We start from the raw sequence: 22,435 nt of genomic DNA, 5'->3' as shown, positions 1-22,435 counted from the left end.
CCCCTGCTTTCACAAGCCACTCTGGTTTGACAGCGGGATTCTCGAGAATATTTTTCATCTCATCCTTGTCTTGGGTCTTGAAGCAATCCAGGACTTGGGCTTCCTGTGTCCCCACATGGGAATTATTGTGTGTATCCAGTGCTCTGGTTTTGGACTGAGATTCTGAGTATCTCCTACATCCTATTTTGGCATCTACGTTTGCTGACTCTTCTTAGGGCTTCTGGTTTGCAAAGCTGTCCTGGTTTCAGTTAGGACAGAGTTAATTTTCCTCCTAGTAGCTGGCAGGGTGCTATGTTTTGGATTAGGATGAGAAGAGCGCTGATAACATGCTGATGTTTTAATTGTTGTAGAGCAGTGCTTACACCAAGCCAAGGACTTTTCAGCTTCTCGCTCTGTCCTGCTAGCGAGCAGGCTGGGGGTGCAGCAGGAGCTGGGAGGGGACAGACCCAGGACAGCTGACCCAAACTGGCCAAAGGGGTATTCCATACCATCTGACGTCATGCTGAACAATATATAGGGGTGGCTAGCCGGGGTGGGGGGGCCGGCTGCTCGGGGATAGGCTGGGCATCGGTCAACGGGTGGTGAGCAATTGCATTGTGCATCACTTTGTACACATTATTACTATTATTATTATTATTATTATTATTATTATTATTATTGTTATTCTTTTCCCTGTCTTAATAAACTGTCTTTATCTCAACTCACAGACTTCACTTTCCTGTTTCTCTCCCCCATCCCGGAGAGGGAGGGGGGAGGGTGAGCGAACGGCTGTGTGGTGTTTGGCTGCCAGCCGGGCTAAACCACAACAAAAGCCTTGTCTTTTCCCCTTCTGGGCAGGCCAAGAAAAAGAGGCCAAGACATTTTTCTAAGGAAATGTTGGATTGTCACCCTTGGGATATTCCATGTCAGTGGTATGATCAGTCAAGCCCCAACGTAGCTGCATCCAAGGAAAAGGAGGAGAAGACAGTGGCTCTCATCAGAAAGCCATTCAAGTCCTTTGCTTTTCTCCACCCATGAGATGGAGCCTTCACTGAAGCCTCCAGATCCAGCTTAAAAGCTACAGCCCCAAACCACCCCGTGTCCCATGGCTGCTAATGTCCGTACAGGAGCTGTCGGGTAGAGGACATTCTCCCTTCTTTTGAGAGAGGTGAACTGGGAGGTGGGTGCTTCCCTCCCTTCAGACCTGGAGTGCTGCACCCACCGAACAGCCCAGCCCTTCTCTTTACAGCCCTGTTATCTCCACAGCCGCAGGCGCTCCTCTCAGGTGGCCTGTCCATGCCAGATCCCTGCTGCATTATGGAATCTCAGAAATGCCCATTACGATTCAGTTCCTCAATGCCTGCTTGGTTAAGGAAGATGTTTAATACTTAATCTAACCAGGGGAAAAATAAAAGAGGCCAGGATGGAAATTCCCCGGGATTCAGGCTGATGCAAAACCAGCTGAAGCAACGGAAGTCCCAAGGAGGACAGCAGGCTCTGTTCTCACTTGCAGCAAATGTAGGTGAGCTTACTTTGCATTTGCAGGGGTGGATTTAGGGAGCGTCCAGGTGAATTTGTAGTTAAAGTCCTTAGACAGCCCTGAGGTCATAAGAGACAGAGAGTGTAGCTTGCTCCAAAGCTCCTGTTACAATTTGGTAGCTTGATTCTCTCCTGTGAGGGAGCAGGTTAGCAGGAATTTCTGTTCTGCGACCGTATGAGGGCAAGCAAGACTTGGCCTTCTAGAATTGGGTCAGGGTACAGGAATAGGGGAAAAAGAATTAACTATTTCAGGGAACACTGTGTCTCCTGTCTGGAAGCTATCCCATTTCTAATTTAACCCTCTGGTACTTTCTGCCCTGTTTTTTCCTAGGAAAGGAAAATACCTTCCTGGAAACAGAAAATACCTTCCTGCGAATGGAAAAAATCAACAGGACATCCACGCTCCTATGGTTTCTACCCTCCAGCCTAAAATTATCCATGTCTAGTTTATCCCTAGTTGCACTTGTGCCAACACAAACAGTTCTTGTACCTTCTCGTGTACTTACTGACAGTGGTATGTCCCATCTTGGCTTTGGGTTCATTGCATTGCCTTATTTGAGCACTTTTACCCTGTACGGGAATGGAGGGACTCCACTCACCTGCTTGTCCTTCAGATACTTCTGTGCCCCTCTTCCACTTTCAGTTAGTTTTCCTTTGCCTGACCTACATGTGGTGGTGAGGTGAAAGCCCTGCTGTGATTTGTAGAACAGAATCAAGGCTTCCATGTTCCTCTTACAAATACTTCACCCATTCTGTGGCACAAACACCAAAAAGGTAAACTAAAATGATATCTAGGTGTAGTGAGCTCTTAAAGTGATCTTTTCTCTCCCCAGGGACATCTGCGCTGGGACTACCTGTGGTTGGGTGGGACAGCAGACACCCTCCTCACTCATGGACACTTCCTCACCTGGCAGGGAAAGTTCTTGTCATTGCTCCTGACTCACGCGTTGGGCTGGCTGACTTTCATCCCATTTCTGCGTCTTCTGCCTTCAAGTCCTTTCAGCTCACCTGCTGCGGTGTTCAGTAGCAGCAGTGTCTCCAAGGCAGGCCTGGCTCTGCAGCTCTCAATGACTGCACAGAGCAGTTTATGGGGGAAGCTCCTGCCAAACACCCTATTTCAGGAGAGCTGTTTGTGATAGCTTTCCTTTCAGATGTGTTATTAAAAAGCTTCCTTCTGGAGCAATTGGTGCTCTTCCAATGTACAGTAGGTCTTCCGGTATGTAACTGCTCACACGGGAAAATGGCTTCTCTACAGGAGCAGCATGTGATGAACAAAGTTTATTCCTGTAAATCGGGACCAGCTTTGGGATGAGCAGTAAATCAGGCATGACAAGGAACCACCAGTGGGAACAGGCTGTGTTCCCCAAAATAACTCTGGGGGATTCAACCCTATGGAATTCTTCTGAGTGATAGGATGTGTAGACTCAGTTCAGGGTCACCTTTTGCTTCACTTGGTCCTAAGCAGTGGACTTCATGAAGAGCCTTTTTCATGAATTTTAAATATTATTCACATTATTATAGGTCGAAGTCCAAACCCAGTTTGCCAACTTCCATGCCTGTTAAATGTCCAAGGAAACTAAATTAGAGTTGCAGCTTCACCTTAAGTTTCTCAAAACACAGATGCCATCAACAACCCTCAGCTGTGTAGACTACCACTGTTTCCAGGAGGAATTTCTCCCTTTTTCTAGCTCAAGATGGAGAGCTGAGCAGACCCAGACATGAAATGAACACCTGCCTCTGCCAACCTGGAGATTCAAGGCAGGATGTTGAAATGACTGCGCTCAACCCTTCAGCTAGAATCATTTAGAAAGCTTATAAACTTCCTACTCACTCACTTCCTACCCTGCCTTGCCAGGCAAGCTATAATTTTTATTTTTAATGAAATCTGCTGAACAAGTCGCCATGTTCCTCTCAGGTAGATCACAGGAAGGAGGTGGTCAGAGGTGTCTTCCAACGGGAGATTTCACAAGAACGAATCCCGTCATGCTTTGACCCAGTGACCTCTCCTGGCATAACGGCGTTTGCACCAGGTGACCCAGTGCAGCGACTGACTCACTACAGATTTGTGTGATTCATGCTCTTCCCCCTGGTGGATTGCACCACGTATCCTGGGATGGGTGAATGAATTTGGCTTGGATAAGATGTGGAACCAATCGGTCCAAGTTTACCCATTCAGCTGCTTGAGGATAAGTCTGGTTACTTTGTTAAACTTGTTTTTTTAATAAGAAAAATTACACTGCTGGAGGCTGATTCAGCGCTTTGCAGAAGCCAAGGAGTTCATAAGCCTGGGTTTATTCTGTGTCACTAGAGCCGGTAGGAAAACAGCTGAAGGGAAGCAGCCAAGGATTGGGTTCTTCTTTTAAAATTTCACCTGTGTCTTTCCGCTGGGGCAGAGCAATGAGGGAAGAAGCCAAGTGGCAAGGCTGAAACACAAACAGCAAACATGGAGCCTGGGTGTTGGTTTTGGATCATGTCTAGAAATAACAGCCAAGCACAGTGAGTTTGTTGTGGCACGTTTCAAGGTTCTGCAGGAGAGAAAGGGAAGGAGTAAGAAAGTGACAAACTTATAGGCAAGTGTTCTGATGGACTGCGGTCAGAGGGCATGGGTTTAGATCTTGGTTTATCCCGTGATACTCCCATACTTTTGGGCCCCAGAAAATATTGGGATAGAAGGCTGAGATTTATGGAATGAGCTAAACAGAACAAACAATGCTCTCCTGAGTTCCCTGCTGAGCTGAGCTTCTTTTTTATCTTTGAGCTTTCCTCTGGGGGAACCAGTATTTTCCATAAATTAAAGTGTTACATCGCCCTTCTATTTTTTTTCCTTTGTTTTTTGACACTGTACAGATAGATACGGATAGTTCACTCTAGTTCACCTGATGTCATGATTGACTACAGCTTTGGCACCACCACCAGGGGGTGAGGCATGAGTTCTTGTGACAGAGGTTTGGAAATTTCCTTTTTTTTTCAAACCCCTGTGCTGTGGAAGAGTGGCTTTGAATGTCTGTGCAAAGCAGTGGTAAAGGTGTGGATATCTTGCTGTGCCCACCCAACACGAAGAAGGGCCAACAGCTCTGAGGGTCTACCTCAGGGTCTACTCCTATGTCCTTCCTTGTTTACTCCTGCTGACCCGCAGACTGCTAACCATGAGGATGGGTGCCAGTACCTTGTGCACCAGGTAACAGGTCAGATGGGCTTCTTTGAAAAATAGCTGCTGATGACGCAGTATCTTCAGTTGTTTTGTGCTTGGGTCCTGTGTCCCTGGAGTCCAGCTGCTCAGTGTGGCAGGGCACTTCCTGCCTTGGCACGGAGAAGCTCCAGAACTGGTACCTTTCAGCCCTTATTCACACTTCAATTAATTATTGCTTCTGAAAAGATCTTCCACTTCCCCCAGCACTGCATCACTGTCCCTTCCCCATGCTCCTTCGTAACCAATAACATAGTTCTTGGGAAAGCAATTGCATAAGTCCCCATTGCTCAGTTTAAGTCGCTGGGTCTTGGGCTGCAGTGATTCACCCTCACGACGCCCCGGGAAGGGAATCCACTGTCACTCTCTCCAATTTACTGCTGGAGAAGCTGAGGTGTGGAAAGGTGAAGTTTTTGCTCAGGGTCAGGCAGTGTAATTAATGGGCAGTGAGTCAGCCACAGAGCTGGTGTCGGAGCGCCCACCCCACCCCAGCTCCTCGGGCTCGCATCTGTCTAGACTTTTCCAAGCACCAGCTTTGATGCTGGTGCTACCACTATCTTCTATCATCATCCTGGGAGCCCAGACTGCTCCCCTCCCTTCACCAGCCATGAGGAAATTTCTGTACCCTCGACTCTCACTCGTAGCCAGTGGGGATTGGGTGCTGCACTTATGGGAGACACGTATCTGCTTATCTGGAGAAGATCGCATCTCCACATCCCTCCTGCTCTTCTGCAGGCTCTCTGGTGTTATGGCTCGCACCCAGCATGGCCCTGTCCCCACCACGGGGGAAAGAATGGGATCTAGGACCCAGACTAAATAAATTATAAACATACACCACAGCACCTGCCCACCAGCGGCTCAACAAATGGCAAAAAAAAACCCACAGATCTTAGCTTAGAAGTGCACCATGGCTTTAATTCTGGCTGCAGTGGCTTCAGACAAAGTCAGGGTGAAAAGGACAGAGGGGAATATAAAGGAGATGGGAAGTGCAGGATGAGGTGAGGCAGAGGAGCAGCTCTGGGTCCTCCATGGCTTGGATGATTCACGAGAATGATATGGGGAGAGAGAGGGAGAGGATGGAAAAGTGGGTGTCCTTGGGGCTGGTTTGCAAACCCCATGTTGCTGGGGTTTGGAGGACCCCACTGACGCTCGTGTTACCAAACCAGGCTCAGGCCCAAAGTAATGAGGGATGTTTCCCGTCCCTTGTAATTGCATTTGGACCCAAATGTTCCCCTGCATTCAATTCCTCACACATTATTGCTTTCCTAACTATCTTCCTGACTTGGATCCTTGGTCTGGCTGTGGCTTCTGTAGGGAATAAAAGCCCATTCATCACCACATTGGAGAGCCGTGCATTTCCAGCGGGAAAGTCGATGGTTAAAGAAGAGGAAAAGCTGGCAATCTGTGGTTTTGCAGAGGAGGTGAGGGAACAAATCCGGGAAAGGGGTCCCCTCAGTCCTGCGCATTCATCCTGCTGTGCTGCGTCAAGCCCTGCAGAGTCAAAGAGCCCGGGGAATTTTTACTGCTGGCTTAACAGAAACCAGATGCCACAAGTGGCGCACGTCCTGCCAGCAGCTCCAGATGCTACGGACTGGGACAGCTTTTCATTCAGGTGGTCTCATAAAATCGGCCCGGGGTGATGCAGGATGCCGCTGAGAACAAGGAGGCAGCAAAGGTCGATGAGTGAGTCGGCTCAGTGAGTCGGTGGTCTCCTTGCTGAGGCCATGCTGGGGATCTCTTGTGGCTTTTCTTCTTTTCTTTCATGGGGACTGGGATGAAAATGTGCTCGCAGAGCCTTGGGAGGGGGAAGCTGTAATGTCACCAATGGTTTGGACCCAGCTGCAGCCCTTCAGCCAGGGTGGGGAGCTGGGGGAGGCCTGGCCTTGCTCTGCGACACCAGCTGCTGCTGGGGGGGGTTACCGGGGCAGGAGGTGTCTGGCCCCAGCCCACAGCACAGCTGTGGGGACCGATCCTCCTGCCCCACTGCTCTGCTGCAAAAACCTCCACGGCCTCTGAATCAGGGGCAGCAGAGCCTTTGCCATCCTGCGGTGGGCTTGGGAGGAAAAGGAAGCTGGAAGCAGGTTGCTGTGATCACACAAACGGGCAAAGACGTTGTTTGTTCAGCCCAGCTTTTGGACTTCAGCTGAAGAGAAGCAGCTACAGCCCCACACACTATGTGGTGAAAGCAGCAGGGTTTGGGGCAGGACATCTTTGCCACCCTTAATTCCTCCTCCTACCGAAAGTCCCAAATCTTTTGCTCACCTATGTGAGCAATAAAGAAAGTGAAGAAAACAGCTTGGTCTGTCTCACGCTAAAAAGGAGGCGAAAAAAGGGTTTTGAAGAGGGTGGAAGGGGTGTGGTCACTGGGAGGTGTGTCAGGCACCACAAACTTATTTATAAGCAAAGGCAGCTCTGCTGGGGAAGAAACCTTGCTGAGGCTGTGTCAGCTGCTGTTCTTCCCTGACACTGCTGGAAGGGCACCTCTGCTGCGATGGGGAGGCAAAAGGATGTTCTCGCTACTATCGAGGAGCACCTGAGGATCAGAAACAAACTAGTGCGACAGGCTCTGGCTGAGTGCTTGGGGACCCTGATCCTGGTGGTGAGTCTGTGCTGGGGTGAGGGGGACATCGTCCTGGTGAGGGGGACACTGTCCTGGCAAAGGGGCTGTGCTGCTGCTGGAATTTGTCCCATGGATGAGCCCAGCTCCAGTGCAGCCTGCCCCGTGGGCACCAGAGGAGAAGTCCTTACCCATGGAGCAGGGAAAAGCTCATGCAAGTTGCTGTAGGGTGAGCTTTAGGGTGGCTGGCAAAGGGTGGGCTCTGCAGTGCTTGGCAGATGCTGTAGGGCTGTGTTGTACCTGTGGAGCGCAGGGAGCAGAGAAAGCTCCGTGTAAGAGCTGGAGTTTTCCTGGAGATCGTGCAAAACTTCCTTTCCCTCTCTGCCCTGGAGTATTTTCTTGGCACTGAAATAGTACAATTATTATCACCCGGGCAGTGAAAGCTTTTTCCTTGCTTTTTTTTCCTCTCTGTACATCCTGTGAAGAAGCCAGAACTTAATGTTGCAGTATTTTTCTCTGCTGCAGGTCCCTCAAGCCTTATCAGTGGGACTGCATGTCACCACCGCAGCCCTTGCTGGCGGCTGATCCCGTGTGCGTGGCAGTGCTGAGCTGTCGCTCCATGTGTTTTTTTTAAGTGCTGAATGGCAACACAACTCTTCTGCCTGTTGTAGTGCTTGGTTCCCAAAGGGATGGGGTATGAGGAATAAAGTGGGGTGGGTGTCTTTGAGGTCAAAGGCAAAACTTCATCTGAAGTGGTGGGGATCCAGAGCAGTCCTCCAGGCTTCTGTGGAGTGACAGTGGGTTTACCTCTTGCTGTAACTGATAGCAGGGTTGTTTGGGGAAAGCATTGGTAGCTGGAGGGGCTGAAAGCAGGGGAAGGTTTGACGAAGCTGCCTGTGCTCCTGGGGACAGCAGAGGGACTGACACTGTCTTACACTTTCATAGCATGTACTTTTCTGATGAGGAAGAGGGGACTACTGAATCTGGTGTGGGAGACCATAAAATGTTAATACTCCTGAAAGAAAGCATCTTTGCACAGTGCAATGGCTTTCTCTCCAGAATGACCCAGCTTTGGTGACTTGCAAACCTCCTGGTTCCTTAGGGAAAGGTTACTTGGATCAAGGTGTGTAGAAGTTGGTAGGAAAGTAGCCAGCAGAAAGCTGCTGTTCATGAATCACTGATGTTGCTGCTCTTAGCCTCAGGATAGAAGCAAGGCAGTGTTTGTGAAGAGGAATAATGTCTCCCGCTAGCCAAGTTAGTATTGGTGGAGAAATGAGGCAAGCCTTTAGCCGTGTGGATGTGAGTTTTCAGAAGGGCTTGTGGTTGAAAGAAAGTTATTCTTTCTTCCAACTGCTACAACTTTTCCCTACTGCCTTGCTGCTGAGAGGCAGAGAGGGGTCAGGATGTGCTCAGAGCATGGAAGGGTTTGGTCCAAAATCGTAACCAGCTTCCAAAACGAGTGTGCCTCAGCCAGGGACAGCCCCAGGGAGCACCACGCTTGCTGTGTCTGTGTGTGTGCACAGATATTGTAAGAGTGACCTGGGATCTCCTGCGGCTCCCATGCAGGGGACGAAGGGCTGTGGGAGCTCTGCACTCATATGGGAGAAAATGGGGCAGGGGGTGGGAGAAATGGTAAAATCCCAGGCATGGCAAACACTGCCTGGTTGTCAGCAGGCAGAAACAGGGTATGCAAAGGGGGAAATTAATCCCTTGGAGCTGTCCTAGTCTATTTTTCTGTTAATGAAGTGCAACTTTGAGATTTTGTTTCTTTTAATATGAAAAGCCACTTTTTTTTTTTTTGCGCTTCCTATCACCCATATTCCCCTGTGTCTCTTTTATCAGCTGCCGGAAACATAAAGGGCATTGAAGTTGTCTATTTTTCCCCCTTTTCAGAGGACCTGCGTTGTGGTTCAGGCTGCATAATCCCAGGACACGGATCTGGATTCTGCCTGGAGGGAAAATGAGCATTTGTATCCCGCAATAGTCCTTGCTGCCTGCCCTGCCAGCAGGCTGAGCTGGGTGTGAATGCATTTATCTGCATCTGAGCCCAGTAAGCATCTCTTATGGGCTTCAGAGAATAAATACCTGAGGAAAGCCATGGGATACATGGAGAGATCCATTCACAGGAGATGGTATTGACTGAACATGAATATATTAGAACTGAGCAGTGTTGAGGATGGATTTAAGGCTTGGTATTATTCACACTGAAGTCAACTTCCTGAGCCCAGAGTGAGACTGTTTAAAGTTTGCAGCTTACTTGAGATTGCACTGTGTAATGTAGAACTTGTCCCACCGTAGATATTGGCATGGCTTCAGCTCCTTCTCCCCTCCCTCTCACTTGCATAACTGCAACTCTCTAAAGCTCTTCTAGAGCAAAACCATTTCAGACCCCTGCAAAGTCTCTTTGCTGGTAAGAATCAACCTGGTGCTTGATTCTTATTTTTACGGGGGTTGTAAAGGTAGCAGAACATTACCTAGAAAAACAGTTTTTTTTTTTTTTAAGATAAAAATAGTTCAGCTAAGCAGCCAAACCCTGAACAGTGCAAAGGCGAGGTGCTCTCAACTTGCAAGCAGCTTTCACAGCTCACAGCACCTTGCACAACAGAGTTGCAGTCTGTGCCTGGTGTCCCTCCTGCTACAGGAATGGCAATGCTGATCCTGTTTCCTTTGATAATTAAGATGATCCTCCCCCCCCCCCCCCCCCCCCCCCCTTCAAAATATACTTTCTGAATGGTACATTAGGTTTAAACTTTATAGCTGTGTCGGAAGCACCCCTTGCTGGCAGTGGTTAAGCAATGCAAATGCTGAAGGCATTTTCCGAGTGACTTGCTGTTTGCGTTATTGCTGTAGCAACTCGCTAAAGCGAGATTTCCAGTGGCAGGTCTCTGTGCTTTCCTTAAAGGCTGGGTCTGTTTGCTTTGCTCTGCTGGCTGTAAATACCAAAGGTGGCTCTGTTAGGTTTTTACATTTGCAAGAGAAGTAGCTTGCTGCTGTAACTGATTTCCAAACTGGACTAACTATGATTCACTGCTGCTGAGGCATGAGGAAAGAACAGAACTACTCCCAATAGCTTTTCAGTCAGGCTGTCCTGGCTTTGTGGCTGGGTGGGAGCTTTTTGGGGTATGAGTGTGCTGCAGACCACAGAAACCAAAATAGCAAAGTGGTTGGGATGATCAAGGCAGGGGGAACCTCATTTAACTGTAGGCAGTGCAAAGCTTAAAGTCTGCCACAGCCATCCAGGGTGGCACAGCAATTTTTGTGCCAATTCTCTTAAAGCCAGCTTGTTGCACTTGGAGTGTTTTTTTTTTTTTTTTTTTTACACTTTGGTAGGATTTAAAAGGGAGTAGAAATCTTTTTCTTTCTTTTTTTTTTTTTTTTGAAAACATCCTTTCGTGGGACACAGCTTTCCCCCAGCAATGCCCAACCCTGTGAGCAAAACCCCACCAGAAACCCAGGTTGTTCTGAGAGCTGAAGCCCCCTGATCTGAGGGACAACAGGGATGCCACAATGTGTTCCTACTTCAGCATGTGTGTGGGGGAAACAAGCTAAAATAACAAGTTTCCTCACTAATGCCCAAATCCTCCACTGTTGACTGCTTTTTTTTTTTTTCCTTTTTGGTGTGTGCTGAGAGCGGTCTCTCTCCATCTCTGAGCAGCGTTATCATAGCACATGAGCGTGTATGGCGCAGCTCCCCTCAGACTCCCTCTTATCTCTCAAGTCCTGCTGCCCCACCTGGCTCTGAGACAGCTGGTGATGAAAAGAGAGCTGTAACATTACAGACCATCGGCCTCTGCCCTTCCCTGCTGGGCTGTTTTTGCCCAGGCTGGCTCCAGCTGTGCTGGACAAGAAGCCAGACTGTGGGATCTGATGTTTCTCCCATGCTTTGCAAACTCTAAATGTTGACCCACCTGTTGGTTTGAGAGAGATTTCGAGGAAGGGCATGAATGGTGCTCCTTGCACTGTCCCTGTGGCTGGCGGAGGTCCCTCTGGCTGTGTGGGCTGTGGCATTGAGGAAGGTCTGTGGATGCTGGAGATGGATCTGCCTTCAGATCCACCCCACTAGATGGGGAGGGCAGCAAGAGGCCGTGTTTGGGCTTTGCAGTGTCTTAACCCAGTCTCACGCTGAGCTGCAGGGAAGGATTTGGGAGGTGGCTTTAAACTGGCTGTAGTGAGAGCCCTCCCTCCCCTCCCTGCTTGGGAGGACTTCAGGAATGCCCTAGGTTTTGAGTTCCACTCTGATATGAATAAAGAGGTCTCTGATGCTTAAAATCTCCCATCAATAGCTCAGATCCCCTTCCTTTAGAGTATCCCCTGGGCTTGACTGCCCTTCTGGCATCTTCCCCACCTAACCAGAGGGCAGTGAGGGCTGAGCAACATTTCCCATCCACCAAGGTGATTAGGGTAGACTTACAGTGGGATCCTTGCCTAATCCCTGGTTTGTTTGCTAGCCAGAGAGTTGCAGCTTGGGCAACACCACTCCTCCTGGGCTATGCCAACAAAACTTTCCCATCTTGATTTAGAGATCAGTCTGTCTGAAGTTCAAGTACAAATGCATCCAGGCATTGCACCTGAAGGCATGAAAGAGCACTGACAAAGGAGGGAGAGGGCAAGTGAGGGAGGGAACCTGGCCACTGTGCAGGGGGGTGCTGGGTGCTACCCTCCTGAGTTCACCTACAGAACTGCTTTGCACAAGAGCTGTCTGTGAACCCAGGTGGCCTCGCTTCTTCATTAGCTCTTTCAACTTTTTTTTTTTGTCCTCCAAGGTTCCTTCATACCAGCTCTGACTAACTCCAGGCCTTTTTTGTCCCTAGCCAGGGAGAAGACGGGGGTGTTTGTCACCCGAGGTGACAAAGCCTCACATGCCCTGGACACAGGGAGGTTTGGTTTCCCTGAGTATGAAGCTACACCCAGCAACCTGCTACGACTCCTGTTATATTATTATTATTTGCTGCTGTGGTGGGCTCCTTTTCATTTTATGCAGTGCAAGGAGCTGGATCAGCCTGTGAAGGAGAAGCCTCCCTGCTGGCAGTGAAACCATTAGATCTGCCTCAGCCAGTGAGATGAAATTAGGGAGCTGGCTTCCATTAGCCTGGTTAATGGGTGCAGTGACCTCACTTTCTAGGAGAGTAGATTTAATGCATCAGAGTAATGGCTTGTTGCAATCATTTTATTAGCACTTAAAAATTGCTTTTGAACTTGCCTAGTGGCTCACAGGGATATAACAGCTGACTGCTGCACACTATGCTGTGTGGGGGACTAACCTGGGTTTCTGTTGGTTGGGATGTTTTCCGGTAATGTAAAATCAATGTGGTGGCATCGGGTTATTAAAATCCTGAGAGTGAGGAATCATCTTCCCAGGGGTGTGCACTGCTATCTCCTGACCACAGTGGACTAATATTGACTAAGGACTTTTACATCCATTGCATGGACTTAAAGCACTTTTGGTTAAAAAATGGATAAATGCTGACTTTCTTTTTATTTGACCTTCATTGCCTTTCAACTCAAACTAACTGCTCCTGAACTCCTAAGTATTGGAAAAGGAAGACTTAAGACTTAAAAAAAAAAAAAAAATAAAAAAATAAAAAAAAAAATAGTGAGGGTATCCCATATTTTATGGTTTGGGAGAGGGAATTGGAGGGAAAATTAACGTATAGAGGAAGTGGAAATTGTTGTGATTAAGTTTTGTCACTACCACAACAAAATAATAGGCACCTGGCAGGGCAAGGATTTGGAAAAGTGGATCATGACAAAATCTGCTACAGGGTTGTAAACTTTGTCTGATTTCTGTCCCTTTGAGCAGCGTGGCAGACCACAGTGACAGTGTGTGTTCCAGGTGCTGTGTCTGTCACTGATGCCTCTTTAGAGTCTTGAAAGAGTATATCAAAAGACAGAAGTGTCATTGTGGCAGTGGGGTTTGTCCTGCCCAGGCTTAAACAGGAAAGTCAGAGTTGGCTGTCCTGAGTGCTGACTACACCAGCAGAGAAAAGTGAGACCCTAGATTGAACTACTTGGTGTGGCTGCCCATCTTGGGAGGATGGGTTCCCTTCCAGATGCTGTAATTTCTCTCCATTGAGTGTGGGGGAGGAATTCAAGATGACCAGATCAGACTCATCATATAACTCAGATGTATAAAGGTGCAAAAAATCCCACTCCAGGTAAACATGTATTTTGCACAGACATGGTGATAGTTATTTTAACTTCTGTGTCTGTAAATGCATCAAGCTGCATCCGTCCAGACAACATAACTGTGTGGCATAGTTTGTGTCAAGGCTACACCTGACTAGGGAAGGTGTGCCACTGGCTGCTGCTGAGCGCTGCTGGAGTGTACCAGATGCTATAATGTAAAACCATGAGCCACAGGAGCGGGGATGAGCATGATTTGAATGGATTCCTAAAGTTCAAGTGCCGCGGTTGGATGTCATGTATAAGAATGTGTTTGTGCTTAGAGGACTTCATTGGTAGGGGATGGAACTGCACACAAGCATATCAAAGTTCAAACTTGTTCATAAATATCACCTTACTTTTTTTTTAATCATCTGCTTAGGGTTAGGTTTCCTGTTGTTGTGCTGAATTAAGCCAAAGAGTGCTCAGGGCTCATCTGATAAACAGTTGTAATGCTCCCGTGGAGTGGCCTGGAGGTGTTTTTGCACGGCCCATAGGCTCTTTCCTGCAGAAAAGTCGGAGAGCGATTGCAAGGTGTAGGATGGGGGGGAGAGGAGGATGGGGAATAACCTCTTGAGAAATGGCAGAGCTGGAACTCCTCCAGGTTGAGAGAAGACCTTTGTGGGTAAATGAGGTGGTGGATGGCGGGGTGGGGAACTTTACTCTGTGGTTTCTGTGACTAAAAGATATCTGGCTAACGAGCCAACCACCATCCACTTGCAGAACTGCCAGTTCTTTCAGCATGAATAACACAAATACCTTCATCAATAGGAATAAACTGGGGCCAGCCCTGCCAAACTCAGATGCACACTGCAGCTTTTCGTGGGCTTGTCCCTCCCTGGCCATACTGATGTGCTTGCTGTGTGGCCTGAGAGGTGAACACCATGGCCAAATACTCTGTCCAAACCTCTGACTGAAGTGTGCTGAGGCTCCTCTGGGGTAAGAGAAGGAACAGATGTCACCCTGGTTATTAGCCAGTATTTACTTGTTCAGTTGGAGCTACATTCCCCTCAGTAGCCTGGACATGGCTGGGAGTAATGGCTGTTTGCTGCACAACAAACAAGACTCATCCCTTCTGCCTTCAGCTGGGCGTCTTCTCTGCCCTGTCTTTCCAGTTGGGAATCTTGGGGTTGGGACATTGGAGGGGCTGTTCTGATTGCACCCGGTAGAGAGCAGTGCTGGATGTCACCTCCTGTTAACTAACAAGTTCTGCAGGTTCCTTTGTCCTTTGTTCCTTTGTACTTTCTCCACGAGATCCTGTGTTGGGGACCTGGCTCCTTGTCAGGAGGTACCTGCGTGCAGTGTCCACCTTGTGAGGTCGCTTCCAGCCTATCTGGCCACCCCTTTCCCAGCAGGCTGATGAGTGCAGTGTTTGCTTTTACTAACAGAAACTCATCAGTTATCAGGGGGATGAGTTAGCTGTGTTTTGGCTTTGCCTTTCCTCTGAATTGTGTGTTGCTCAACATCATGTCCAGCGTTGGCAGGAGAGATGAAGAGATCCACCCCTGCCTCCCAGTGCCTATTTGGTGGCTTGTCCCCTAGGAGCAGATGCTGCCTGTGTGGCAATTGAGCAATTCTAAAGTGATGGAGTTTATAGAAGCAGAAAGACTTGATGGGTGGGTAGATATGGGCGCACATTCAGTAGAAGTAAGGAGAGTTTTGATGCCTAACCTGGAGGATCTCTGGCCTCTGGGAGCAGGCCAGGAGCGGGCTCTAATACCTGTCCTTGTTTAAGGATGCTCACAGTACCTGGTGGTGAAGTAATCCCTGGTACACATTGAGAATCAGTTCAAGTAGAGTCAGTGGAAGATACAAGCAAACAGAAGGTCAGGACTAGAGCCCCTTAAAGTACATGGTAGGTAGTGGAAAGACTTGGCCAGGCAGAAGGCATCCAGCTGGATGAGTGATGAACTGAACCACCTAGGTAAATTAGCCTGGGTTGCTAAGGATGTGCATAGGAAGCATGGCTTTTGGATGTGGTTGGGAACACAAGGATCACCCATTCAGAGCAAATGTCTTTGAAAATGAGCACGTGCCTCCTCTAGCTATTAGGCAACACCCCTTATCACCCAACAGAAATAACTTCTGTTGCCCAAAGTGCTTGATGCATGTTGGTACTTCAGAGACAGGCCAGCTGGTCCTTTCCTACATAATTTGTCCTGGTCCTTTTCTACATAATTTTGCTATAGGAGGGATGTGGTTGGCTTGGGGTGGTGTGGGCTGTGCTCCAAGGGCCCACAGCAGGGAGCGTGCCTTGGGTTTGGGACAACTGCAGATAGCTCAGCTCAGGGAGGCAGCCCCAATCCCTCAGCCAGGGCTGCCTGAAGGATTGTCTGTGAATGCCAGGCTGACCCTGCCCTTTTTGCAGCCATGTCTTTATTTCAGGCAATCGCAAAATGGTGCCCTGCCAATCTATGTGCTACCGGGTCAGACTATTATTAGCAGTTTTTAACAGTAAGGTGCCCAGATCCCTTATATGAACAAGTTGTACTGTAAATACCTTGTTGCTGTCTCACTGACTCTTCTTGCCTACCTTTAGCTGCCTAAAATTGAGGTGTTTGTATAAAGACGTTCAGTCTCTTAGAGATGTGAGCTGTGGGCTGATCTTTATTCAGATTTTTTGGTCCTTGCTTCAGTTCCCCCAGCCAGGTACTAGGCTTGCCTTGTGTCCTTTCTCCTTCCCTCTTATCCCTGGATATGATGACTGGGGGTTGAAGCTTTACAGCTCATCCATGACCTGAGGCCTTCAATGGTGCATGCAGGTGTGAGCAGAGCAGTCAAGGGTGTCAGTCAGCAGCTGGCCCTGATGTGAAACAGAGGGTAACTTCAATCTCTTTTTTTTTTTTTTTCCAGCTGTTTGGCTGTGGCTCTGTTGCACAGATCGTGCTCAGCAGAGGGACTCATGGAGGCTTCCTGACTGTTAACCTGGCCTTCGGCTTCGCTGTGATGCTTGGCATTTTGATCTCAGGACAAGTGTCAGGTACGTTGTGGCTTTATGTAGGCTGGAACTCACTTGTGACAACTGGTGTGTAGTCCTCGATGGCTGCACATTTCCTGTGTGGCACTGGTTTGGAGACTGGTGTGCCCTGGCTTATCTCTGGGACCCAAGTTCTGCTTGCAAAAGTGCACTAATCTCCAGTCTTTCTGCAGGTGGACACCTGAACCCCGCTGTCACTTTTGCCATGTGCTTCTTGGCCCGGGAGCCCTGGATCAAGCTACCAATTTATGCCCTGGCCCAGACTCTTGGAGCTTTCCTGGGAGCTGGCATAGTCTTTGGGCTGTACTATGGTAAGTGCAGATAGTCCATGTGTGCAAGTGCATGTGTCTGTTATCCAGATTAAAACAGATCTTCCAGAAATGTTGATGAAACATTACTAGTAATAGAGTCTTTACATCTGGGCATTGTTCCAGAGCCATTTTCCTCTCCTTGTCAAAAAAAGAAAAAGATAAACTTCACCTGAATTTTTTTGCATTGTCTGAATGCTAGTATGAGACAATTGGACTTCCAGCAGCTTTGGCAGCCTTTATCAGGGTGATTGTACATCTTGGAAAACATCCCAGAAATCCAGTTCCTCATAAGTCTATTCCTCTTTCATGGTGCTCCTCAATACAACAATGTTCAATGGATGAGAACTGAACACTCTTTGTGCTGATCAGGAAAAGGTTTAATGCTGCTAATTCCAAACAAAGCAGTACTGCTGTAATTCTGTAATGTAAACAGGTAAAAGCAATCAGCACTTACCATTGCTCAGCATTTAATGGGTGTTAGAGCTAAGCAGTGTTCCAGTAGTCTGTGGGCTGAAGTCAGATTCTCTGCAGAAGAGAACTAACCCCATCCTAACTAGCTGCCTAAAACAGGGATGAACATCTATTTTTCTGTTAACTGACCATGGAGGGAACCTGTACAACCTGCTTAGGGTAGTTATCCAGCTTCTATACAGCAGTAGATGGGGGGCAACTGCTCTACGAGACAGCCCCAAGTGGTGAAAGTAATTGCATATTGGCTTAGAGGAAATGGCAAGATTAGCCCAAATCGTATTTGCTGCAGATCAGATCCGTAACAATATCTGTTATGACTTCTGTAGCACCACAGATGTTTAAGCACCTTGTGGGAGGAATTAGGATTCAGATTAGCGTTTCTTTTTTTTGGGCTCTAACTCTGGTGCCTTCTCCCCACCACCAGATGCCATCTGGGCTTTTGGCAACAACCAGCTGTACGTAACGGGACAGAATGCCACTGCTGGTATCTTTGCCACCTACCCATCTCAGCATTTGAATGTTGTGAACGGATTCTTTGACCAGGTAAGAGGGTGCTGGGAGGATGCCAGAATTTGAAGAGGGATCTTTTGGGGTGGATCTTCTGGGCCTCTCATTTGATTAGAGAATGAATTGCAGTTTCAAGAGGAGAGATATTGGCTCCAAGATCCTTTCTGTATGGGTACCTCACTAGCCCATAGGAAGGTGAGAGTTGGAAAGACTTAAAGCAAGAAAGCTTGTCTTAAAGGCACTAACCAGTGTTAGACCCAACGCTTGCCAGGACACCAGTGAAAAGGACATCACTTGGTCTCAGCTCCTGAAGGATGTCTCTTCCTCACTCCCATTGCACTGCGGTGGCTGTTGCATGACCCAGAGGTCAAGTGGGTGTGGGGTGCGGGCTGGTGTGGGAGGGGTCTCTCTCCTTCCTGAAGATGCCACCAACCACAAAGGCAGAGCAGCTGCTCAGCTGTGGCAGCCTGGAAGCAGGTTCAGGAAGATGTCTTCAGCTGCTTTTGGCTGCTTGGATGGTTATTCGTATCTCTTCTGTCCGTAGAGGAAAAGGTGTAGCTGTGATGGAGTTTGTCAGCTGCTAGGAGTGAGCTCCATTGTCCCTTTCCTAATAGGGTGCTGTCTGATAATGCCATGGGATGACTTAGTGCAGTTCTTTAAAGAATGAACCCTAAAACCATGAAACTTCAGAGGAGTTAAGTAACTTGATTAAAAGATTGGCCTGAAATAATTTTTGTCTTTTTTTTCCCCCCCCTCCCTCCCCAGTTCATTGGCACTGCCTCCCTGATTGTTTGCGTCTTGGCTATCGTGGATCCCTACAACAACCCTGTCCCCACCGGTCTGGAAGCTTTCACAGTTGGCTTTGTTGTCCTTGTTATTGGAACCTCCATGGGCTTCAACTCTGGCTATGCTGTCAACCCTGCCAGGGACTTTGGCCCTCGTCTCTTCACAGCCATTGCTGGCTGGGGCTCTGAAGTGTTCTGGTAAGTGCTTGCCGATGAAGACTTCGGGCATCAAGGGGAAAAAGCAATTATAAGTCCCATTAGGTGGTACTTCTGGCATCACAGAAAGTCTTAGCACCCATGAGGTATCTCTGGACTGTATAGACATTTTTAAAAAGACACTGTTTGCTCTGCTGCTTCTTAAGAAATCATACAAGTTGGGCAGTTTCCAGAAAATGACTTAACTTTGCTATCAGGGATGAAACCTCAGAGCATCTATGAGAAGTTCAAGTGCACCTTGAACATGATCTCTTTTTTTTTTTTTTTTAGTGGTAGGAAATATAGGGCCTTTGTTGTAATTGGATTTTGTTATAACTGGAGACAATTAAATCATGAACAATACAGGCTGTGTTTTCAAGGGATGCTTTCTTGCAAGTAGTGGGAAGGAAGTTAAGGTGCATAGTTCAAACACTGCAATGGTTTCTCTCCTTTCTTTGTGGGGAAACAGTTTTGGAGGTCCTGGAAGCAGCTGTTCTGAAATACTTGTCACCAGAACTTGCAGCAAGAGGCAACTTCTGTATTGGGTGTTGTGGTGGACCCATGGCTGCTGTTGTCTTATGCCTCCAGATATGCGCATTGACTTGCAACTAGATCTTGCACTGTTCCTTGTCCCAAAAAAAGCATCCTAATGCCTAGCCTGCAATTGTTAACCTTGTGCATTTCCTCTCTGTTTTCCAGGACTGGTAAGCAGTGGTGGTGGGTTCCAGTTGTTGCTCCTTTCCTTGGGGCTGTTGCAGGAGTGATGGTCTATCAGCTGATGATTGGATGCCATGATGAGCCTTCTCCACCTGCCTCTGAGCAGGAAACAGTCAAATTGGCCAATGTGAAGCACAAGGAAAGGGTCTGAGGAAGCTGCCACCCAGGTCTGGCAGACATTCATTACTCAGGACTGCAGTTGGCCAAGAGGAGGAAGGAGTTGAGAAGAGCTTCAAGAACAACGGGAAGAGTTTTTTTTCCTGTCTTGAGATATTATAGCTTTTTTTTATATCCCTGATGCATTTGCTTTAGACACTTTCCCGTGAGCCTGTTCCCCATGTGCAGTATCATGTAATCTTTCCCTACTAAAAGGGGCTTGAGGACTGTAGGAGTCAGGAGAGAAGTGGGCATTGCTATCCAACACCTCTGGCACAGGCCTCATGTTCAGGAATTTGGGATCTCCTGGGCTGAATTGTTGGCCTGGCCTGTGAGTTTGGCAAACTGCTTCCCTTCAAACCTTCGTCCCTATCTGCTGCAGAATGGGGACTGTGCAAAATATAACTTTTTTTTTTAGCATGGAATAGAAAATACAACATCCTGGAAAAAAATTCACTGCGATTCTATGATGGATCAAATCCATGCTTGGTGTTGCTCTAAAGTCAATGACTTGACACCAGGAATGGACTTGTCTAAAAGATTTTAATTGGCTTATCCTTTTACAACTCCCATGAACTCCCAGAAGATTATATCAATCCATTTGATTCATAATGTCAGAGCGGAGAGTGAGAATGCACAGGATTTTATTAAAAATACTAAGACAAAATGTTTACAAGCCACTGCATCCTGGTGTTTTGATCACAATTTTTAATATTGCCAACTCATGGAAGATAAAGTATGAAATTCTTGTTTCAGTTAGGGGATAACCTGGAAAGAAAGCTTAGCTCCCTGTAGCAGCCTTTCCAATTAATCAGCTTTGTATATATACTGCAAGCAGCTAATAGCCAAGTTCCACTGAAAACGTGGTGTTAAAGTTGTGTGTGTGTTCATGTAAATTTCACAATAGTATTTTTTTTTAAGAGATATATAAATGCACTCCTTAAAAAGCTGTTACCACATACCAGGGTTGGGATGAGTTAAGTTACTTTAAAGACATGTGGGAACTGCCTGTTCTCTGACAGCTTTGAGATACTGTCGGATTTTCCCAGGATAGCCTTAGATCATGGAATTATGCTGTTGGAGTATTTCGTTTTCTACCTTGCAGAATTGCTGGGGCATCCCTGGAACTCACAGCACTCTTATCACATTATTTCTGATGACAGCCTGAGTTCAGGCACCTCCTACACTAGCAGTGCTGGTGTGCCAGAGGATCTCTGGTGCTCTCAATGCCATACAGAGTATTTGAAAAGAGCAGTATCTGTTGTGAAAGAATTTGTTGGTCCCATGGCAATGCGTTAAAGAGACAGGCTTCAAAAGAGTTTATTTAATGTGTGAACTCCTTGAAATATGTAACTTTGTATACATTTCCAATCACTGAAATGATGTATTCTTCTTGCCTTTTTAAAAAATAAAATGTCAATACCCACACTGTAAAGTGTTAGCGCTGGTTGTATTTCTGAGTTGTTGTCAGCAAACTTTGCTGTGGAAAGGAAGTTGTCTATAGCAAAGGCTTCCTCAAAACCCTTTCCTCTCCACAGCCTGCAGTAGCAAAATGGAATTAACCCTTCCAGGCAGTACATCTACTTGCTCCATTTGTGTTTTATCCCTTTCCCTTTGGGGCAGCGGGGAGGAGATCTGTGCAAAGATCGAAGTATTGGCTAGTGGGTGGGGGCATCCTGCTCTTGGGCATCTTATTCTTAAGACAAAAGAAACAAGTAGTCAGTGTTTTGTCCCTCACCCTTTGTACCATTTAGCTTATTTTTTTTCCAATTAATTCAGTTCTTCTGGTTGTGAAATCCTACTCCGTATCCAGCGTATGTTCCAGCATATTTTGCTAGCAATTCCTTTTTCCTTGCATGGCTTAGCTAACAAGTATTACAGACCTTAACCCAATGCTTAAAGAATTGCACGGCTCTTCCAGCCTATGTCCCCTGAAATACCATTGTTGCTCTTTAGCTGATGTGTCCTGCTGTGTTTTTCCTGTGTGAAATGTACAGCCTTAAAATAACTCATAACTTCCCATACGGTGCCATAGCGAACAATTCAGTGTAGTCTGGATGAATGATTTCCTGTAATTCACCAACTAGAAATCAAATGACTTTTTAGCAAGAAAGCTTCTGAGTTTGGTATGTTCTATCCTTCAGTGCTGCTTTATCCCATTTCTGTCTTGAAAGTTTTTCCCTCAAAATCTGTTTTATACTATTACAATCAACTAGTATTGCTGCGGAGGTCACTTCCCTGTTTCCTTCAGGACTCGTAGACCTTTTCCCACTGTTCTGTCCCATAATGTCTTCAGCTGGCTTGATTGACGTACTAAAATTCTGACTACAGACCATATGACTTTGGATGCCAGTGCTGTCTGTTTGCTTTATGCGTACTCCCTACCCCATTCCACCTGCTTCTGTCTGGCACGTGGTAATTGCCTTGCTCCATACCCTTACTAAAACTGCAACAAAATGCTGTACTGTTTTCTGGTAAGATCTTGACTATCTTTTGTCATAACCGTGTTCCCACTGTGTAAGGCTTTTATGTTTGGGGATCTGTCGGAGGAGTGCTGAGTGCAGCTGAGCAGACCCATTGCCAGGTGGAAAGGGTGCAGCCCACTGTGAGCAGATGGGGAACTGTGCAGGGTTCTGCCTCCTCTTCCAGAGGGGTCTGTCCCATGTGAGACAGGAACAGGGTGGCTCTCTGCTCACCCTGGGAGGCGGGCAGTGCATAGGATGGTTTCGTATGCCATATCTCAAGAGCTCTGGAACTGTTATTGAAGTGTGGGGAGGGAAGGAGAGTTACCTGAAGATGGCATATTCCCTGGCAGCAGGCACACATAAGTTGCTGGAAATTGTGGTTATTTTCAGCTCACCTGCCTCAAACGAGTTTCTGGGCATTGTTCAT

General features: G+C 47.4%; 1 protein-coding gene across 2 annotated transcripts; it reads left to right on the top strand.

Moving 5' to 3' along the window:
• The first annotated feature begins 6,200 nt into the window (after positions 1–6,200).
• On the top strand, positions 6,201–20,983 carry AQP3 (aquaporin 3 (Gill blood group)). 2 transcript variants are annotated; one of them, XM_050716422.1, is made up of 6 exons: positions 6,201–6,380; positions 16,278–16,404; positions 16,575–16,712; positions 17,608–17,726; positions 18,456–18,673; positions 19,370–20,983. In XM_050716422.1, the coding sequence occupies exons 1-6, from the start codon at positions 6,345–6,347 to the stop codon at positions 19,536–19,538; spliced, it is 807 nt and encodes a 268-aa protein (XP_050572379.1). In that variant the 5' UTR covers positions 6,201–6,344; the 3' UTR covers positions 19,539–20,983. The 2 variants fall into 2 exon arrangements, with proteins under 2 accessions (XP_050572379.1, XP_035421833.1); XM_035565940.2 differs by lacking the exon at positions 6,201–6,380 and adding an exon at positions 6,630–7,304.
• The last annotated feature ends 1,452 nt before the right edge of the window (positions 20,984–22,435 follow it).

The sequence above is a fragment of the Cygnus atratus genome, chromosome Z (genome assembly GCF_013377495.2).
Source record: "Cygnus atratus isolate AKBS03 ecotype Queensland, Australia chromosome Z, CAtr_DNAZoo_HiC_assembly, whole genome shotgun sequence".
Classification (NCBI taxonomy): Eukaryota; Metazoa; Chordata; class Aves; order Anseriformes; family Anatidae; genus Cygnus; species Cygnus atratus.
This window is presented reverse-complemented; position numbering and strand designations above follow the sequence as displayed.

What these genes read in the sequence shown, in the direction of transcription:
- AQP3 (XM_035565940.2), top strand. Translation starts at nt 7,197, where the DNA reads ATGGGGAGGCAAAAGGATGTTCTCGCTACTATCGAGGAGCACCTGAGG. An exon ending in TGGGGACCCTGATCCTGGTG is followed by an intron (nt 7,305 to 16,277) that starts GTGAGTCTGTGC and finishes TTTTTTTTCCAG; the next exon opens with CTGTTTGGCTGTGGCTCTGT. An exon ending in AGTCTTTGGGCTGTACTATG is followed by an intron (nt 16,713 to 17,607) that starts GTAAGTGCAGAT and finishes CCCCACCACCAG; the next exon opens with ATGCCATCTGGGCTTTTGGC.